Genomic DNA, 21,464 nt, shown 5'->3' on the forward strand with positions numbered 1-21,464 from the left:
TATAAGAGCGTTTCTATTAAGAGTGTTTAAAAAAAATTTCTTCCTCTAAGTTATCCGCTCATTTACTCCTGTACCTACTTGCGTTGCAACACCAAAATTTCCCCATTGTCTGGACAAAGGCTATTTCATCTTACCTCATTTCATCCCCTTTCGCTCCTCTCACAGTTCCAAGATGGCCGCCGCTGTAGCGCCACCGCCTCTAGCGCGCGGCCGCCACACTGGCCCTGACCACAACATCATCAGGGCGTTTCAGGCAACGGTCAAATTTGTTAGTTTTAACCCCAGAACCGGGCCGGTCTGCACGGGACAAGTGCTCCACGTCGCGCAGGTGCGTAAACACAGTGACCGCGGGGCACGTTTCACCGCCAACACCGTCGCTCTGGATGCTACAAACGGCGTTATTCGTGCGGGGGATTTGTTGTTAGCATTATTCCAGGACCCTTGGGTGACTAATAAGGCAGGTGCAGCCCCACAGCTAGGTTAGCTCCTTCTGCTTAGCATCCAGGGAAAGACATTTGGGTTTTTTTCCTTCTTTGCACGAGCTTTTAAATGTGGAATATTTGTCATAATCGTAGAGATCAGAGCTTTATCTTCAGGCGTTCTGCAGCTGGAGGTGGATCTGCCTCGTCTTAATGTGGGGTAAATGTCATGAGCTGCACAAATGTCAAACAAAAACACTCTAAATTCAAGAATGGAGGCAAAAGTTCAGTGGGACATGGTGTGATTTCAACAGGGCGAACCGGGGTTGACCACAGGATGTCATGAAATGTGAAGAATCAATGTGGGTTTTGCAATTGAAATGCACTAATGTGAGTGATATCATGTTTACTGTATGTGTTTATGTCATGAGATTATTATAGGCACGCACGATACAGATTTTTCAATTTTTTTCAACAGATTTGTCACATCCTTCCACACAAATTCGACTTTTAAATTCCCAGACTCATCCACGCTCACTATCTTTACAAAAAAAAAACTGAAAAATCACCTTCAAAACTCAAAATTACCTTTGACTAAATGTGTTTTCTTGTTGCATTTTTCTCTACGTCTGTCTTGAACTGTGACTCTTTGCGTGGCGTGAAATTTGACGCGAGACAAATCATAGTTTTTCTCTCGTTTGTGATGAAAAAGCAAACTAATCCACATCCTGAACAGTCAAAAATATTGCTTATTTTGTTTGTTATAAAGACTTAAAACCACCAGCATTTAGATCTGATCCTGGTTCATCTTTGTAAATGTGTAATGAATCCACTCCAGTTGCATTTCGGATTATACATGTGTAGTTTATTGTTAATTGTTGCTTTTTTATGCAGAATTGCTTGAAAAATGTGTAGTTTACCTGATGCCTGAAGCTGCTGAATATTTTATGATTATAGTACACCGTTTATGACCGATCTTATCTCGACACAAGCTCCTGTATTTGACGCCGAGTCGGTCATAACGCTTTGTGCTTTATTGAGGTCAATCACTTCAACAAACGCTGCTTTAAATGTGGATATTAAATGTTTAGGATGTCCCCAAATCCACAATAATTTTCCTCATATTGTGGGATTTGCATTTTTGATTCAGGTTTACTTTTATGGTTCAGGTTCAAGTATTGCACAAATGAGAATGGAACATAAATTAACCAGAAAAGGGCAGAAATGTCAGTTTATTCCCTTAATTAAGAGATTACACATAATGTATCTGTCCCTTTTTGAGCTCATGTTTAATCGTTTTAATTATACACAATATTCCTATTCTAATTTAGCTTTAAAACTACAATTGTGACAGTGACAATGTTTCAATTAGAGGTGGGAAATATACTGAAATGTCCATGATATTGTTGTTATATGTTGTGTTGGGGATTTGCATAATTTGAATGTAAAAAAAGAACCAAAAAAACCCTGCAATAATAAATACACACAAAAAACATTGAAAAATAATGTATGGCAGAGCTTCTCAAAGTGTGGGGCGCGTCCGTGTTGGGGGGAGCGAGACGTTTGTAGAAAAGTGCGCACATTGTACACGTGACGGACCCAAAAGTATGGAAAACAGTTACGCTAATGTAATGAGCTTGTAACAGCGATTATACGGACAAAATAGTCATTATTCTTCATTTGTTCTGACGCTGGTTGAATGACACGGAATGGAAACGATAAAAAACTCCTTTAACCATCAGCTCTGGCCTTCGACTGGACGCTACACTCCCCCCTTTTTAGAGTCTAACTTTTGATCCCGCTCCGATGCCGACCGTTCCCGCGACGATATGAAGCGAAGAGAACGTGTGCGTGTCCGATTCCGTTCCGCTTTGATCCCATGGGCCGAGTAAAACCATGAAGCGCGTACGCAGCAGCGGTACGTGTCAGCGCCGCGCAGAAAGCAGCCTAAGACGTACAACTACAGTAGGTGGCGGTAATGTAACGCTTGCATACCGACCGCCGTAACAAAAACACTGAAGAAGAAGAAGCAGCCACACACCCGCAGTAGTAAAAGTGATTCACAGTGACGAGAAGTAACGTGTTTACCGCAGCGAAGCGCCGATCCTGCGCTGTCCCAGAGGCCGTGGGGGGGTGGGAGGATACTTTTTTTAATCTCCCGAGGGGGGCGCGCCAGACGTTTGAGAAGCTCTGGTGTAAGGTGATATTTCTGCACTGTTGTGATTCATTTGACAAACATTTCACATTTTGGCTCATGATTAAACCTCAACCTTTAAAGACATGTTTTATCACATTTTGGATCGATATAAGATTGTCTTGATATCGTAATCGGGATTCTCGTTCATTTTTGTCAATGTCTTCCCACATCTAAAATCAAATATACCGTATTTTACACAGGCTTTTAGATTTGAAAACACACCGTCCAAATCATTTTGGGGTACGGGGGCTGACTTGGCAAAAAAACCGAGTCGCTTCGGCACTCTCCGAACCACGGCTCGGCAGCCAATCAGAGCCAAGCGCATACATTTCGTTGACCAGTCAGCGCGCAGCATGCAAATTTTCTCTTGTAAACAGTAAACTGTTATGGCGGACTATTGTTAAATGCTTCCAGGCCCGATTTAATGATAATATACCCTTTTTTTCTAAGATTTATTAATAAATGTGGACGGGCAAACTATGGGACGGGTCTCTATCTAAAAGCCTGATTTTCCGGACTATAAGTCGCATCCTTTTTCATAGTTTTGGCCGGGGTGCGACTTATACTCCGGAGCGACTTATATGTGATATTATTCGTTATTTTCACATTGACGACCACAAGAGGGCGCTCTAGGCTCTAAGCGACGCAGAAGAAGAATCTGCACTTCCTCTTCCTCTGGAGTTTGTGGAGTTGTTTAGAAGTGACACAGAGGAAGAAGAATTCAATGGATTTAGTGATAAATTACCCCCCAAAAATGCGACTTATATATGTTTTTTTCTTCTCTATTATGCATTTTTTGGCTGGTGCGACTTATAATCTGGAAAATACGGTACATTTGAATGTAGAGGGGGGAGATATTGACAAAAATGAACGAGAATGAATTAATTGCACAGCCTTATTTATACTGAACATTGACTTATTATTATTTATGCATTGTTTTGCTCACAGTGGGACGTCCGTTGCCCAAACCTCGATTGTGAAAACAAAGGGGGTGTGGTTTAGGGGACTCATTTGTGCTTTTATTTTGGTGGTATTAAGCAGAGTTGTTTTGATTTGCAGATGAAATGTTGACGGGGGGAAAATGAACAGACCCAAAATGGCGACGGAAAAGGGGTAAGTTGAACGCTCTTTTTTTTTTTTTAACAGGACTAAGTGATTGCGTCCTCTTGTCGTGAGCAATTCCACGGCAACGTCTCATGTTTGCCGTTTTAAATCTAGTTCGAGGACTCGTTTTAGAATCGGGTTTACGGTCTTTATTTCGCGCAATAAATTAAATGCATTATTTTGGCGGTTCTCAGCGTTTACAGGTACATTTTATTTGTAAAACTAGGAAATGTTTTCATATTTTTTGGTAATTTGTGATCTGCAGAGAGATAATTAAATGTGTAGTAAGACTTCATTGTTCTACAGTATTTATGATTACATATACCGTATTTTCTGGACTATAAGTCACCCCGGAGTATAAGTCGCACCTCGGCCAAAACTATGAAAAAAGACCGACTTATTCTTTTTCTTCTTTTTTTTAATCTTTCTTATTCCTCTTTATTCTTTCTTATTCTTTTTATTCTTTCCTTCCAAAATTAAATTGATTTGATTTGATTATTATTTTTTTATTCTTTCTTGTTATTCTTTTTTATTCTTTCATATTATTCTTTATTCTTTCTTATGCTTTCTTATTCTTTCATATTCTTTCATATTCTTTCTTATTCTTTTTTATTCTTTCTGATTCTCTTATTCTTTTTTATTCTTTCTTATTCTTTTTTCTTCTTTCTTATTCTTTCTTATTTGTTCTTATTCGTTCTTATTCTTTTTTATTCTTTCTGATTCTCTTATTCTTTTTTATTCTTTCTTATTCTTTTTTTCTTCTTTCTTATTCTTTCTTATTTGTTCTTATTCGTTCTTATTCTTTTTTATTCTTTCTTCTTTTTTATTATTTTTTATACTTTCTTATTCTTTCTTATTCCTTCTGATTATTTCTTTTTCTTTCTTATTCTTTCTTATTCTTTTTTATTCGTTCTTATTCTTTTTTATTCTTTCTTATTCTTTTTGATTCTTTATTCTTTTTGATTCTTTCTTATTCTTTACTATTATTTCATATTCTTTCTCATTCTTTATTCTTTTTTTTAATTCTTTCTGATTCTTTCTTATTCTTGTTTCAAAATGGTCTACTATCCTGCTAAATCCTGCTTCCTATAAGTTATCTGTTCTTTTTCTCTGTATCTACCTCTATCTACCTGCGTTGCAACAATGGAATTTCCCCATGTTTGGACAATAAAGGATTATCTTATCTTAAAATCTCCCAGAATCGTCTCGTTCTTATATAGTTTCATATCACGCTTCAAACGCCTTTATCGTGAAGCTGAATCGCGATAAACAGGAACATTTCTTCGATTGCGTCGCTTGCGTTTCCGTGGCGACATGACTCCAACACTTGTGTTGTGTTTGTTCTGCGAGGTGTGGCAGTCGTGTAGTTCATCAGTTCATATTCCCATCGTCTCTCGAACGCGAACGCTAAAACGTACACGGCCTTTTCTTCAGAGCGGAAGAATCAGAATCGCTTTCCTGAGATTCATTCAGCCGACGAGGCCTTTCCCCACGAGCCATTGACTCGGCGACTTGAGCGTTCGACTGTGAAACCTCCACGGTGAATGAGGCGCGCAGTAATGAGATGACATCACCGCAGACCGACGTCACCGGGCCCAAAACATCCATAGAAAACATATATAAGTCGCACTGGAGTATAAGTCGCATTTTTGGGGTAAATGTATTTGATAAAATCCAAGACCAAGAACAGACATTTCATCTGTAAATGCAGTTTAAAATAATAACAGATGAGAGAACATGGTGAATAGGTGTACGTATGCTAACGCTAACACCTTCAGCTACATGACGTATGCTAACGCTAACACCTTTAGCTACATGACGTATGCTAACGCTAACACCTTCAGCTACATGACGTATGCTAACGCTAACACCTTCAGCTACATGAGGCACAGACAGAACTGTGGTAAGTGTCTGGTATGTTAGCGTAACATATGAACAGTTATTCAGATAACTATAGCATAAAGAACATGCTAACAAGTTTACCAAAGCATCAGTTTCACCCCAAATCACTAAATCCACTGAATTCTTCTTCCTCTGTGTCACTTCTAAACAACTCCACAAACTCCAGAGGAAGAGGAAGTGCAGATTCTTCTTCGCGTCGCTTAGAGCCTAGAGCGCCATCTTGTGGTTGTCAGTGTGAAAATAACGAATAACGAAACATGGACACCGGCCTCCTGCTGGTGCCAGAGTCAGGACTAAACATGGACCCGGCCTAACTGCGGCGACTCAAGTTGCGTTTTCGATCTAATTGCGATATATTGTGCAGCCTTAATCTCGACAGAGACGAGAGAGAATTCCATAGTGCAGCATTAATTCATCTTTGTATTTCGAGCGGTCTCGTGCTGATGCGGTCGTTCCTATGGCGGTCTCACAGTCTGTGGCTCTATATAAGGACACACCAGAGGCTGTATTCCTCTGGGTCAAATCGCAGACTTTTGGCTCTCTCGTGTTTGCTGTTGACGTTACATTTGACCCATGACCCTGTGTTTCCAGCTGAGCAACGCTGAGCTCAGATCAGCAGAGAAGAGAAAAGGCCACGCTCGCCTTAAGAGACGCTCGACTGCCTTTACGGGAATAGAACCTGCTGTTATTCATTCGAGTTATATTTAGCATTTAAAATAGTCGCTTCTCATGTGTCCAAAAAAACAAAAATGGACTTGAGTTGCCTTTCTGCTTATTAAATATCATTACTATGTTTTTGTTTTGTTACATTTGTTACATTTAGGGATGTCATAATATCAAATTATTACAGTTATTATTATTGTGAGGGGAAATATTGCTATTTTACGATTACAAAAAAAAAGATTCACTGTTATATAATTTAAGGTCATAAAATTATTTATATACTGAAAACATGATAATAGAGACTTTACCAGAGATGGTACAATAAATTGATTACATTATTACACATCCATGTTACAGTTTTTCATTATTTAAAACAGAACTAAGTAACTTTAGCAATAAACGAGCTCCCCCTGCAGCCCGTTTGTGAAAATACACTGTCAGAGAACAGACCCTAAATCGCTTAATTTTCTTTTCTCACTCTTTTTTTTTTTTTTTAATGTAATTTTTTTTTACATTCACATACAAAACCATTTAATGTTGCCAAATATATTCAAAAAAGAGCCAGGGTTTCTCAGAGGAGTTGTTTTCAGGTTCATGTCGTGTCAGAGACAGCAGGGAGAGACGATGGCCGACCATTTTTTATCACAATATAAAAGATATAATTTACACTATACCTAAGCCTTTTGTAAAAATGTTTCTAAATTTGACACAGATGAAGCTAAAGTGAGGTAGCTTGAATACTTCTTAATAGAGAACACTTAGACACAAATGGCTTTTCATTCAAAATACTACTTTTACACATTTCCTGCCATTTTGATGTAATTACTGCTTTGTCTTAATCATAAAACATCTGGGGGTCCCCCAGGGCTCAGTCCTTGGGGGACCCCTCCTCTTCATCTGCTACCTCTTCCCCCTTGGTCACATCCTCCGCCAACTCAACCTGGACTTCCACTGCTACGCTGACGACACCCAGATATACGTCACCACCAAATCCACCCAAAACCCTCCCCTCACCCACATCCAAACCCTCCCCTCACCCACATCCAAACCCTCCCCTCACGCACAAGCAAACCCTCCCCTCACCCACATCCAAACCCTCCCCTCACCCACATCCAAACCCTCCCCTCACGCACAAGCAAACCCTCCCCTCACCCACATCCAAACCCTCCCCTCCCCTCACCCACATCCAAACCCTCCCCTCACCCACACCCAAAACACTCCCCTCACCCACATCCAAACCCTTCCCTCACCCACATCCAAACCCTCCCCTCACCCAAACCCTCCCCTCACCAACATCCAAACCCTCCCCTCAGCCACATCCAAACCTGCATCTCTACAATAAAAACATGGCTCACTCACAACTTCCTCAAACTGAACAGTGACAAAACAGAGCTCCTCCTCATTGGCACCAAATCCACTCTCAATAAAACGGGTCCCTTTTCACTCACCATCGATACCTCGACCATCACCCCCTCCACCCTGGTACGCAATCTCGGTGTCATCATGGACCCCACCCTCTCCTTCACTCCCCATGTCAGCCACATCGTCAAGACCTCTTATTTCCACCTCCGCAGCATCGCCACAATCAGACACTGCCTCACCCTCCCCGCTGCTGAATCCCTCATCCATGCCTTCATCTCCTCCCGCCTCGACTACTGCCACTCCCTCCTCACTGGCATCTCCTCCCATTCCCTCCATAGACTCCGAATGGTCCAAAACTCCGCTGCCCGCCTCCTCACCCACACCCGCCTCCTCACCCACACCCGGTCCCGTGAACACATCACTCCCGTTCTCCGCTCTCTCCACTCTCTCCCCATCAAGCAGCGCATAAACTTCAAAATACTCCTCCTCACCTTCAAAGCTCTTCACCACCTAGCCCCCCCCCCTACCTGTCTGACCTCCTCATCCCCCACCGCCCCACCCGAGCCCTCCGCTCCTCCTCCTCTCTCACCCTGGCTGCACCAACATCCCGAATCAAAACTTTTGGTGACAGAGCGTTCTCCCGAACAGCACCCCGACTCTGGAACTCCCTCCCTTAACCTGTCCGCCACTCTCCCTCACTCACAACATTTAAATCCCGCCTAAAAACATACCTCTTCACCCAAGCCTATGACCTCCCCTACCCCTAGCCTCCTCCAACCCATTGTCTACTCTTCTACCCCCCGTTACAGCCCCATCTTTTTCTTTCTACCTCTTCTGTCTTGTTCATTTTATCTGTACATTATTGTGTATTGTACGTGCTGTCCCCCCCTGTCTGTAAATACCCCCCCCCCTTTTGTATGTCAAGCGTCTTTGGGTCCCTGAAAAGCACTATATAAATAAAATATGTCTTATTATTATTATTATTATTATTATTATTATCTTTTGGGGTGCACGGTGGCAAAGGCGGTTAGCGCTCTTGCCTCCCAAGAAGGAGATCGTGGGTTCGATTCCCGGACCAGACCAACATCACATGATCTCTCTGGGTGGAGTCTGCATGTTCTCCCCGTGTTATCGTGGGTTCTCTCCGGGTTCTCCGGCTCCTCCCACCGTCCAAAGACAGGCATGTGTTAGGCAAAATTGGTGACTCTAAATTGGCCCTAGTGAATGAATGTGAGCGTGAACTGTCTGTAATGTCTATGTCTCTGTGTTGGCCCTGCGACAAGGCCCGAAGTCACTGGGATAGGCTCCAGTCACCCGCGACCCCGAAAGGGAACAAGCGGTAGATGCATCTTTTCTCAGCATGTGGCACGAGTCAGTGGATGATCCAGATAACAATTATTCAATCCCTAAATTAGTTGACTCTTTTTTTCAGTTTGACTTGTGATTTATGTGTTTCAGCCCTGACAAGAATAATGAATGATTCAATATTATTCTTGTCACAATTACAAACAGTATAAGAAGATTTAAAAAAAAAAAGAAAAAAAAATGACAAAGACATTTACACTCAAATGAAAGACATTGTAGAACATTACATTTACATTACATTTACATTTACAATCACAGGTTGTATGTTAATACGTGTTGATATGATTTTTGCTATATTATATATTTTTTTAAAAGGAACATTTTTAAAATAATAATGATAATCGGGATGATTTTAGAAGCAGTTCAGTCAACGCTCTTAAACAGAGTAAACAGACATTTGCATTAAGTAAGTAAACAGTGAGTAAACAACATTTATCAGACTTATTTATGTCACATTAGCTTTACATGTCACAGATTGCATTGTGGTTAAGCCCTTGTATCCGCGTGACCTCCGCGTGACCTCCGTGTGACCTCCGCGTGACCTCCGCGTGACCTCCGCGGGACCTCCGTGTGACCTCCGTGTGACCTCCGTGTGACCTCCGTGTTGTAACGTCGCCTGTTGTTGTTGTTTGTCTCGTGTTTGTGTTGCGGCGCAGCGTTCCGAGTAACTCCAAGGTGATGATGCTGCTGGCTCAGCTGGAGAGGATGAATGGAGACATGGGGAGGCAGGCTGAAACGTCCCGACAGGTCACGGCCAAGATCCTGCACCTCATCCAGACTCAGGGTGAGACACACTCTAACAAAGATCACTCCTGCACCTCATCCAGACTCAGGGTGAGACACACTCTAACAAAGATCACTCCTGCACCTCATCCAGACTCAGGGTGAGACACACTCTAAACAAAGATCACTCCTGCACCTCATCCAGACTCAGGGTGAGACACACTCTAAACAAAGATCACTCCTGCACCTCATCCAGACTCAGGGTGAGACACACTCTAAACAAAGATCACTCCTGCACCTCATCCAGACTCAGGGTGAGACGCACTCTAACAAAGATCACTCCTGCACTTCATCCAGACTCAGGGTGAGACGCACTCTAACAAAGATCACTCCTGCACCTCATCCAGACTCAGGGTGAGACGCACTCTAACAAAGATCACTCCTGCACCTCATCCAGACTCAGGGTGAGACGCACTCTAACAAAGATCACTCCTGCACCTCATCCAGACTCAGGGTGAGACGCACTCTAACAAAGATCACTCCTGCACCTCATCCAGACTCAGGGTGAGACGCACTCTAACAAAGATCACTCCTGCACCTCATCCAGACTCCGGGTGAGACACACTCTAACAAAGTTCACTCCTGCACCTCATCCAGACTCCGGGTGAGACACACTCTAACAAAGTTCACTCCTGCACCTCATCCAGACTCAGGGTGAGACACACTCTAACAAAGTTCACTCCTGCACACGCCTCGTACAGACTTAGTTCACTCCTGCACACGCCTCGTATTGTCATTTGGTTTGAGGAGTTATTTTTAGCACGTTCATAGTGACATTCTGCCTAAAGGTTTGGCTTTCTCACACGGGGAGAAAGTGTCAAAGGCCAACGCACACCGAGGCGAAAAATCCATTCTTTTCCGCTGCGCTTGACCCCGTAGACGGTGCTGCGGCTGCAAACACATGATTTTGGCGCTTCTGCAGTGAATCCTGACCAGTCTCTGCTCTGTGACCAACACAAGCTGTAAAGTGGCATGCACAGGAAACTATCCACTAAACTCACTAATAACCTGCTCAAAGCACCTTTCCTCTTCTCACACAGCCTTGCACTTAGGGGTTTATTGACGTACAGTAATGTCTTTATATTAGAGTTTCACATAACAATTTTCAGGCAATATTATGTCAATCCAACAGAAATGTGTTGAAAAATGTCTCATTAGTTGAGGTTTATTATCAGGCAAATTTTAAATGTCCGTAAAACTAATCAAAAAAGTTCAGAAATATCACCTTTCTTTTGTTGCATTTTCCCTCTAAATTAAAAGCTCCATATAATTCAAATTTAGTATATCTCCAAAACAACATTGATGATATTTGATATATTGTCCACCTGCACTCTCACTGTGACACGTTTTATGCAGTAATATATCAGCAGATGTCGTGTTGATGTCTGTTTACGAGCCACGACGTGCTTTGGCCTTCGCTCTGAAAGTCTTTCCATCCAGTTCCTTTGCCAGACTCATTTTAAGCTTTGGCTTAACTCACTGAACGGCCCAAGTGGCTCAAGTCGGGGCTCATTTTGCCTCCACTATGAGAACGTTTAAATGGTTTTTACGTTGAATTAATAGACATTTCGCTGCAGTTGATGTATCTTCTCGTAAGTCCCAAGCTGCGGTGTACAAACCCGATCGATACATGGCGTGGCACAGTCGGCGCGACACTCTGGACACGGCGGTCGCAGACTGGTTGCCGTGTGTGGACATAAATCCTCTAAACGCGCGTGTTACTGAAGCTGTCGGGCAGATGTGATCATGCATGTCCAATGGGCTGCGGCGTAAACGGAGACGGGCTCCCGCTTCGGTAGTTAACGGCTCGGTATTCTAATACACGCCGAGGCCCAATCGGCTTTCTTTGGTTACCGTTCTGAAAGGAAAGCGCAGAAGTATTTGAGAGCAGGAGGAGCTGGCAGAAGTCACCCGAGAGGCTCATCGTCTGCTGCAATGATTAAATGTTTCCTGACCGTCCGCTCTTATTTAAAACCTCCTTAAGTTGTGGCAGAGTGTCGGATGCTCCGATTTCAAACAATGCCAACGCTTTTCCGTCACATCAGTAACTTTGCAATGATATAATCGGAAGTGGAACCCGTATGAGGTGCATTCACTGGCCAAACCCTCAAAGTACATATATATACTAATGATATACTATAGTCCTGTTCACAAGCTTGTCTTCTCTGAGCAATGTTTGAATCCTCCCCGATTAACAGGGAAAAATCTGCACAGTCCTTATAAAGCATAATTCTGGCAGTCTAGCATAGCAGTCACGTTGCCTAAGCTCTTCATTTATTTGTTTATTTTACTGTTCATTCCCAATTTTGTATTTATTTAGGTTTATTTGTACAAAGTATGTTTCATTAGCTAAAACATTTTAGCTCAAGCTCGTTCTTGATGTCGTTCCTAGTTGGACTGTCACAAATATTATCAACATGAACATTGAAATCACCTGTAATGATCAAACCATCAGGGTCTGTGCATACGACTGAAAGCATCTCAGTTTAATCATCAATACACATTTGGTGCTCGTGTTCCCCGCCCGTTCCCCACGTGTTCCCCGCCCATTCCCCGCCCCGCGTTTTCCCTGCCCGTTCCCCGCCCGTTCCCCACGTGTTCCCCGCGTTTTCCCTGCCCGTTCCCGGCCCGTTCCCGACCCGTTCCCGGCCCGTTCCCGGCCCGTTCCCCGCCCGTTCCCCGCCCGTTCCCCGCCCGTTCCCCGTCCGTTCCCCGCGTGTTCCCCACGTGTTCCCCGCCCGTTCCCCGTGTTATGTTTGTAGGTTTGTGGAAGTTCATTCACACGGTTCATTCTGTTCTAAGAGGCTTCATAAATAGTCGGTGAAAAGCTCTCCCCCAGTCTTCATCTTGACCCTCAGCTGTTGCTCACGTCAGCGTTCTCCTTCCTCAGACGTCCCTCAGAAACCACAGGCTTAACTCAAAATGTTCCCCACTCTGAGACCGGAGCAGAGAAGGGAAAGGAGGGAGGGTGAAGAAAAGGGGAGAAGAAGGGAGGAGAGGTGAAAGAGTGGAGAAGGGAGAAAATGGGAGTTAGAGGAGTGAATGGAGAAAAAGAGGGGAGAGGGAAAGGATAGGAAAGGGGTAAAGAAAAGAAGCAAGAGGAAGATTAGCGAGAGGAACTGAGAGGAGGGTAGAGAAGGGAAGGAAAGGGGAAGTAGGAGAGTTTAAGATGAGGGAGAAAAAGGAGGGGAGGTGTAAGGCGGAGAAGGGAGAAGAGTGCAAAAGGAGAAGAAGGTAAAGGAGAAGACTAAAAGGAAAACATGACGAAGAGAAAGGACGTGAGGGAGGGTTGGAAAGAAGAGGGGAAGGGAGAGAGGAGGTGAGGGAGTGAAGAGAAGGGTGACGGGTGGGTGAGAGGAGGGAGAGAAGAGGAGACTTTGGGAGGTCGCCAGACTTTCAGAGACCTTTGTGAATATTTAAAACCATTACATCAGAATTTGATTTGCACATACATAAACAAGTTATCAAATTGAAATGCTAAAGTTTAAACGGCTCTGTGCAGTAGAACGTGAGGAGACCAGATCATTAATACCTTAATGAGGTCAGTGGGAGATGGGAGGAGGTCAGTGGGAGGAGGGAGGAGGTCAGTGGGAGGTGGGAGGAGGTCAGTGGGAGGTGGGAGGAGGTCAGTGGGAGGAGGGAGGAGGTCAGTGGGAGATGGGAGGAGGTCAGTGGGAGGTGGGAGGAGGTCAGTGGGAGGTGGGAGGAGGTCAGTGGGAGGTGGGAGGAGGTCAGTGGGAGGAGGTCAGTGGGAGGAGGGTAGTGGGAGGTGGGAGGAGGTCAGTGGGAGGAGGTCAGTGGGAGGTGGGAGGAGGTCAGTGGGAGGAGGGCAGTGGGAGGTGGGAGGAAGTCAGTGGGAGGAGGGAGGAGGTCAGTGGGAGGTGGGAGGAGGTCAGTGGGAGATGGGAGGAGGTCAGTGGGAGGTGGGAGGAGGTCAGTGGGAGGTGGGAGGAGGGCAGTGGGAGGAGGGCAGTGGGAGGTGGGAGGAGGTCAGTGGGAGGAGGTCAGTGGGAGGTGGGAGGAGGTCAGTGGGAGGAGGTCAGTGGGAGGAGGTCAGTGGGAGGAGGGCACTGGGAGGTGGGAGGAGGTCAGTGGGAGGAGGTCAGTGGGAAGTGGGAGGAGGTCAGTGGTAGGTGGTAGGAGCGAGGTGGGAGAAGGGAAGTGGGATGAAGGAGGTGGGAGGAGGGCAGTGGGTGGTGGGAGGAGGGCAGTGGGAGGAGGGAGGTGGTAGGAGGGAGGAGTGAGGAGGGCAGTGGGAGGTTTGAAGTAACAGTAAACCCGGGTGGACTTTGCTTCGTTCTTGTCTCATGTTCGGAGGCTTAAGATCTCGGGGCGCTCGGGACGCGCCAAACGAGAGATAAAGTGTGTCGGTTTGTGGCCAAAAGCGTCACTGGCGAGACGGGCGGGCAAACCGTTCAAACCGGAGGCGGGATATACGTCTGGGGAAATGTATAAAAGTATTATAATTTCTGTATGTATAATAAAAAGTGAGTGTTTCCGAAGAAGATAACCAGGAGCTCAACAGCTGGCAAACGTGACCATATGTAAAAAAATAAATAAATAAAAAGTATTAGTTGCTGTACAGTAATTGTTTGGTGAACAATCCAAAATCTTAAATGCATAATATAGAGATTTGCAAAAATATAATCAACTTTATCAATAAAACGGATCTCAAAAAGCAACAAAAACGGGTTTAAAGTTATATTTCTGCACCTTTGTTGTTAATTTTATTTATTTTTAATCAACTCTACCTCAACCGAAGACATTTACGTTGGGCTGGGAAGTTAATCGGAATTTTTTTAAATAGACATTTTTGGCACGGATTAAAATGTTCATGAAGTCTTTATTGAAAGCCATTTTAATTTAGTTTTGGAAACGTTTCATACAGAATAAGACCCCAATGAAGACACAGAGCACATTCTATAACCTAAAACAACTGCAACCCTAAAAAATCGAATTGAATGATAATAAATCGATGGCTTTCAAAGTGATGAAAAATGTACGACGTTGCCAAATCAATTAACAATGAAAAAACAAAAATGTTCTCTTTTGAAGCAAGTTCAAACCCATAAATTGTGGATAGAGTTGATAAATCGTGGCACATCTAAAGAGCCGATCACAGACACGAATACGGATGCAAAAGTCAGATTTTTAACAAACACACCAAAGTAAGACCGAGATTGTGTAGATAAGTCAATTTCAGAGTCGTTTGCGCAGTTACTCGTTGTGTTTTTGGGCGTTTAGTGTCTTTTCAAACTGTAAATGAAGTTGTCCGTTTGTTCCGCGCCTTCACCTTCTCCAAAGCGGTGTGCGGAGGTTACGTTACAAACCGCGTGCCCTCGACTCGTGCCCTCTGCCCGCGGGATGGCATGTGGAGTGGAAGTGTCCTATGCAGTTGCCAGTTCCTATAGGAGCAGTTGTTGGGCTCAGTTTTCAGGGGAGGTGCAGAGTGCAGTTTGTACAGTAAGTGTCGGCAGTTGAAACACTTGCGGCACTTCTTCTGCAACAGATTTCTAAATAAATAATGCACTCTTAATTATATATATATATATTTTTTAATTATTATTATTTTTAAATATTTTTTGTGAGATTTTTTAATATTTTTTTTAGGATATTGTATTTTCGTTTTTGTTTTTAAAGATGGATTACTACAGCAGAAAGCACTGCCGCTCGATGTTGTGCGTGGATGCAGAAGGTACGCGCCTCGTTCTAGTGTTGAATGTTTAATGTCTTTTTTTTTACAAGACATCCAATATGGGCCAAAGATGGAGCGGGAGGCTATAAATATGTAATAACCATCATTTTTTTATGTTTTGTTTGACCAATGTGGCAGGTATGCATAGCTAATAATGTTTTACTTGAAAACAAAGGTGTTTAAACTATATCAACAGTTTTTAGTTTATACCTCCCATGGGGTCTTATCATATATAAAAGCTGCTAATTGTGTAGGTTACACCGCTACAAACATGTTCTGAGATGCATGTGGTTCTTGTATTAGTTCAGCCGTTTATATTTCAGTCTTCTCTAAATGTTCATGCTTTTGGAGATGTTTGTTGTGTGTTTTCTTGTGTACAGTGAACCAAGTTATATCTTGAAATCGAAGAGTTTCTATGGTTTGTCCATAGTTTACAGTTGTGTTTATTCACTCGCAGTCTTCTCCAGAGTTGTCACGTGATGTTGCCGTAACGTGGATCATCATCAGGCGATTGAAATACGTAAACGTGCCTCCAGCTAGGGGGCTATAGACCGGGACGAGGGGCGCCTTTTTACTCTCGCACACCCGGGATACTGTCCTGAAGAAGTAGAACTGCAGATGGCGCCGTTGTCCTGCCTCTACTGGTGAAGGCGGCGTAAAACGTAACATCATGTGACACTCTGATGAAGACTGACGGCTTGAGTGATACTTCATCCGTTTCTAATGTCAGGTCTGTGTCTGTGTTCTGCTAAATGACCACCAGAGGGAGCTCAAAGTCAGTTAGCCCAAACGGAAGGGAACGCGAACAAAGAAAAACAAAGATGGCGGCGCCCACGTCAGTTTTCGATTGCGTTTGTTGGAAAAGGAAGTGAGAGAAGCGTTTATTTGTTTGACGGCTTGTTCTAGTCTCTGTTGTGCGCTGTGTTCTCTACTGTCCCCAGTGGTCAGCACATGTAGAGCTGTTGCTACGCATCCATTAACTATGAACGTACATATCGCTTAGAGACCAAAGTACACGGAGGACGGACAGAAGCCTCTGCAAATCCGAATGCGTCTGAAAGGCAGAGTGTAAATGAGCCTTGAGTGTGGACAGTTAAAGCCACGGATCTATAATTAGAACGTCTGTCCACGCGTGAGATGGAGTTGTGGCTGCCTCTGGTACTGCAGCGTCAGGGAAAGGCATTTTTTGAGGAAACAGCTGTCTGCCAAACACCATACATTTTTCACAAAGGTCGGATTATTGATTTGAGTTATAACTCCATTTTTTTATTTTGGTTGACTCTGCAGGGCTTCCTCGGCTCTGCTATGGCAGTAATGCTGTTGTACTGTCCGCTCCCCTTGTTTACATGCCTCTACATGCCTTTCACATGTGTAGGTCTGAACACCTCTGTGTCCAGGCTGTGTCATCATGTCACGGTTATAGCAAAGCCCTTTGGTGAACATTAGTGACTATGACACATGTACCTTGATCTGAAGGGAACAGTCTAACATTGTTAAGCATTTGTTTCAAGTTACTGAAGGTCAAGAATGTGTCAGCTCCTCAATAACAGGACAAGTGTGCAGTGATTTACAGAGTGATGAAGAGGACAGGAGGACACACTCTCATTCACTATGGCCTTGAGTGGAACGACTGTATGCAACAAGAACTTTGCAACAAAGTCTCTGTGAAAATGTGATTATTGAGTATTGTACTGAAAACACTCATGCACTTGCATGTCTTACTTGCAAGGTGAAAATGTCACCTTGCAAGTAAGACCTGCCCTAGAAGGTTTATTGATTATTGTAAGAAGAAACCTCAACATCATCATTCACAATTGTTGGAACTAAGATATTAAATTAAGGATTCATAATCATTGTCAAAGTCTATCTTTATGAAATAAAATGATAAAGTAATAATAATTGGCACATACACAAGCTTGGGGTGCACGGTGGCAAAGGTGGTTAGCGCTCTCCGGGTTTTCTGGCTTCCTCCCACCGTTCAAAGACATACATGGATGCAAGACCCTGCGACGAGTTGGCCACTGTCCGGTATGTACCCCGCCTAAGGCCCAAAGTCACTGGGATAGGCTCCAGTCACCCGCGACCCCGAAAGGGAACCAGCGGTAGAAAATGAATGAATGAATGAACAACCTGGAAAACTCACCAAAAACATTTACATTCAGTTTGACTTTTTTGTTGTCATAAATCATCTAATGAGAGAAAGCGTTCTACAATCCTTCGAGCATCTCCTCTGAGAGATTTAACCATAACAAAAATATTGTCTCAGTCACAAGATATCGAACAATAAGATTTGCTTAAAGTCATTGTTTTGTTGCAGTTAAAAAAAATGGAACTACATCGACCACGATCATGGCTCGGTATATAATCTACGAGGGTTCAATTTGTTGAACTGAGTCTAAATGAAAACGTTGCAAAAACTTTTATAAGTTATAAACTCGCACTCGCTCAGCAGCGTTAAAAGAATCCACTGACATAACTTGTTTCCCTTGCTCTGTGTAAAGCGTCTTTGAGTTTGTTGTAAAGCGTTCTATAGAAAATGACTGTATCTGGTTTCCATGCGTTGCAGAGAAGAGTGGGAAGGAGGTGATGTCCAAAGGGTCCAGTGGCATGGAGGTCATCCTGGCATCTCTGGAGGTCAGTAGTTAAATCCCCTGAAATAGCAGCACATGTGTGTCTCGTCCTTGAAGCTAAATCCAGACTGTTTGAGACTAAAATATGATCCGTCTCCAGAGTTTCTATATGACCAATGTTGTTTTTGTGTCGTTTGCTTTTTGTATTTTCCAACAGAACACTCACGACGTCCAGACCATCCTGAACATTTCCAGCATCCTCACGGAGCTGCTCACCGTCGGTAAGTCGTGGGAGTACGATAACGTAAAACGATGCGCTAAACGCTCAGACCCAGTTTGTTCTCCAGGGCGCGGTCGCAGGGTGGGAGTGTTCGTGTCCAAAGGGGGCACGGGGATACTCTTTCAGACGCTCATCTCGGCGAGCAAAGAGATGCCCCCCAGCGAGGAGCTCATGCTGCAACTGCACTCGCTGCTGGCAAAGGTCGGGCCCAAAGGTAAGATGCACAACCATGCACGACCACGCACGACCACGCACGACCACGCACGACCACGCACGACCACGCACGACCACGCACGACCACGCACGACCACGCACGACCACCCACGACCACGTACGACCACGCACAACCACGCACGACCACGCACGACGACCCACGACGACCCACGACCACCCTCGACCACGCACGGTCACCCACCGTCACGCACTTCCACGCACGACCACCCACGACTACGCACGACCTGGCAAAGGTCGGGCCCAAAGTTAAGATGCACGAGGACGACTCACGAGGACGACCACCTATGACCACGCACGACTACATACGACCACCCCGACCTGGCAAAGGTCGGGCCCAAAGGTAAGATGCACAAGGACGCGCGAGGACGACGCGCGAGGACGACGCGCGAGGACGACGCGCGAGGACGACGCGCGAGGACGACGCGCGAGGACGACGCGCGAGGACGACGCGCGAGGACGACGCGCGAGGACGACGCGCGAGGACGACGCGCGAGGACGACGCGCGAGGACGACGCGCGAGGACGACGCGCGAGGACGACTCGCGAGGACGACGCACGGCCACGCGCGACCACCCACGGCCACGCACAACCATGCACAACCATGCACGGTCACCCACAACCACCCACGACAACCCACGCACGACCACCCACGACAACCCACAACCACCCAAATCATTGCTAAAACATTCGCTACACATTCATTTTGAGCACAGTTGTGTAGATGATTACATACCATGCTCTCTGACTGGTTTGGAGATCACTACTTTAAACTTTGAACTAGTCAATAAGGACACTATGAGGTTTATTGGCAACTAGTTTTTGCCATGGCAACGCAAAGTCAAACCGACTTGACTTAAATCAATAATAAAAAAATATATGGAGTTTAAAAAAAGCAATTTGTAGCATTTGGAAAGGTTGTGGAAAGCCTTCAGTTTACCTTTAGTCCTGCAGTGTTTTCAAAAGCAGAAGCTACTTTAGTGCAAGGAAAATATAATTCTTTCCTTCTTGAGCAATACTGTACTGTTATTAATAATATGTGTGGGAGATTGTATCAAAAAGAAAACTACTGAGAGATTTGTGTTCATCTTTTTTTTCACATCTGTAAATATGGATTGGTTCTATTTAAAACAATCCTAGTTACAGCGCCCAAAAAAGAGTGTTTTTTATTGAAAATGGCTCAGGAATGATGAATCCAGACTCTATATTTAGTATGACATTGTTGGAAGCGTGGGTCTGTTTGACAGGGCCAATCACGAGGCACCACACACACACACACACACGCACACGCACACACACACACGCTCTCTCACACGCGCACACTCGCTCGCACACACGCACGCACGCACGCACACACGCTCTCTCACACGCGCACACACACACGCACACGCACGCACACACACGCTCTCTCACACACGCACGCACGCACACACACACACACACACGAGCCAAAATTGTCCATATTTCTGTATCAGAGTTTCCACAAACCCTATGGCCTCGGTCCTCACTGTGAAGTCCTTCCAACACTAACAGTCCCGTGTTCTTTTCCAACTATGAACCCAGCGGCCTTTAAAGGACACGTCTTGATGACATCATACGGACTTAGGAAAAGCGTATTATGCTAATATGTCATCAAGACATGTCAGACATTATATCTGACTGGTCAAACACTGGGACATGACTGTTTTGGAGATCAAACAGGCTATTTTATGACAATTTAGTAAAATTTAGAACCTCTTTTAGCAAAATGGCGACAACAACATGTATGCTCAGTGTGTCGGTGACAGATCGGTGGAAGCGAGGGAAAAGTGTTAGAATCAAGAAAAGTTGATGGTTTTAAGACAGACTGACACGTGGCGTGATGTGCTCGTGGACTTGGAGGTAAATAAGAGGAAATTGATTGCTATTCTGTGACGCTGAGTGCCAACAAAGCGTCTGAACATTCAAACAAAGTGGAGTCAATTATCATTAAATGGGTGGATTTTATATACAAATTTGGATTTTTTTATGCCTTCAAAGTTAAAAAAAAGAAAGAATTTACCTACCTACCTACCCACTTGAAAAATGTTAGGTCGGGTTAAAGCAAACCTTTATGTGGGGCAGCCTGACTGAACACCGCGGACTTGCCCCACGCTCCCGCCCACTTTCTAAGCGCGGCCAGTAATACGCCAGCTCAGCAAAAACGACCAATGACGCAGCAGGGAAAGAGAACCAGCATCCAATCAAAGCTAGAGAAGAGCAAATCTGACACACTCTACTTACTGTCATTTCCAACATATTTGTCCATGTTTCCTCACAAACTGCTCCTTGATTGGCACCATCATCGAGATTTACCACAGTTATTATCCCACCATGTAAAAAGTATAAAAAACATAGGCACTTTAAGCCATTTTAGATCAATATTGTGGTGTTCAAAATCTAAAATCATGATCTACACTGCAATAAATGTCTTCTTAACTAAATAAAGCCGAGACAAAAGCTCTGATCATTGAAATAATGCATTCCAAACGTGTCTTCAGACAGGAAGTTCGGCGTGGCGGCGCGTTTGACCGGCGCCATGAACATCACCGTCAATCTGATCAAATACAATCTCCACAATCCCAAACTGCTGCTGCCCTGTCTCCAAGTGCTGAGGATGTACGCCGCCAACTGTGAGTCTCTCTTAGCGTCTAACGCACGCTCGCTCGCTCGCACGGTAAATTCACCCACGTTTTCCGCCTTCGCCAGCCGTCAACGCCATCGGCATGGGGAAGAACGGCGTGGTGGCGCTCATGTTCAAGATCCTGTCGCCGTACACCAAGAAAAACACCAGCCTGATCAAGTAAGTGTCTGCGGTTCAGTGTGTTCTTTACGTACAAGCTCGTTCATCTCACGGAAGAAACGACGATTGAGCT

At 44.5% G+C, this 21,464-nt stretch overlaps 1 protein-coding gene across 2 annotated transcripts in view; it reads left to right on the forward strand.

Moving 5' to 3' along the window:
- Positions 1-213: 213 nt before the first annotated feature.
- agtpbp1 (ATP/GTP binding carboxypeptidase 1) overlaps positions 214-21,464 on the forward strand; it is a 54,721-nt gene continuing 33,470 nt past the window's right edge. For both annotated transcript variants that reach the window (XM_072432855.1, XM_072432856.1), the window contains exons 1-8: positions 214-328; positions 3,676-3,729; positions 9,669-9,796; positions 18,057-18,124; positions 18,278-18,341; positions 18,408-18,554; positions 21,090-21,221; positions 21,298-21,391. In XM_072432855.1, the coding sequence (XP_072288956.1) occupies positions 3,698-3,729; positions 9,669-9,796; positions 18,057-18,124; positions 18,278-18,341; positions 18,408-18,554; positions 21,090-21,221; positions 21,298-21,391 (665 nt within the window). In that variant the 5' untranslated portion in view covers positions 214-328; positions 3,676-3,697. The remainder of the gene's footprint in view (positions 329-3,675; positions 3,730-9,668; positions 9,797-18,056; positions 18,125-18,277; positions 18,342-18,407; positions 18,555-21,089; positions 21,222-21,297; positions 21,392-21,464) is intronic.

Source organism: Eucyclogobius newberryi, unplaced genomic scaffold (genome assembly GCF_026437365.1).
Source record: "Eucyclogobius newberryi isolate DKJ021-1_F unplaced genomic scaffold, fEucNew1.0.hap1 SCAF_6, whole genome shotgun sequence".
Lineage (NCBI taxonomy): Eukaryota > Metazoa > Chordata > Actinopteri > Gobiiformes > Gobiidae > Eucyclogobius > Eucyclogobius newberryi.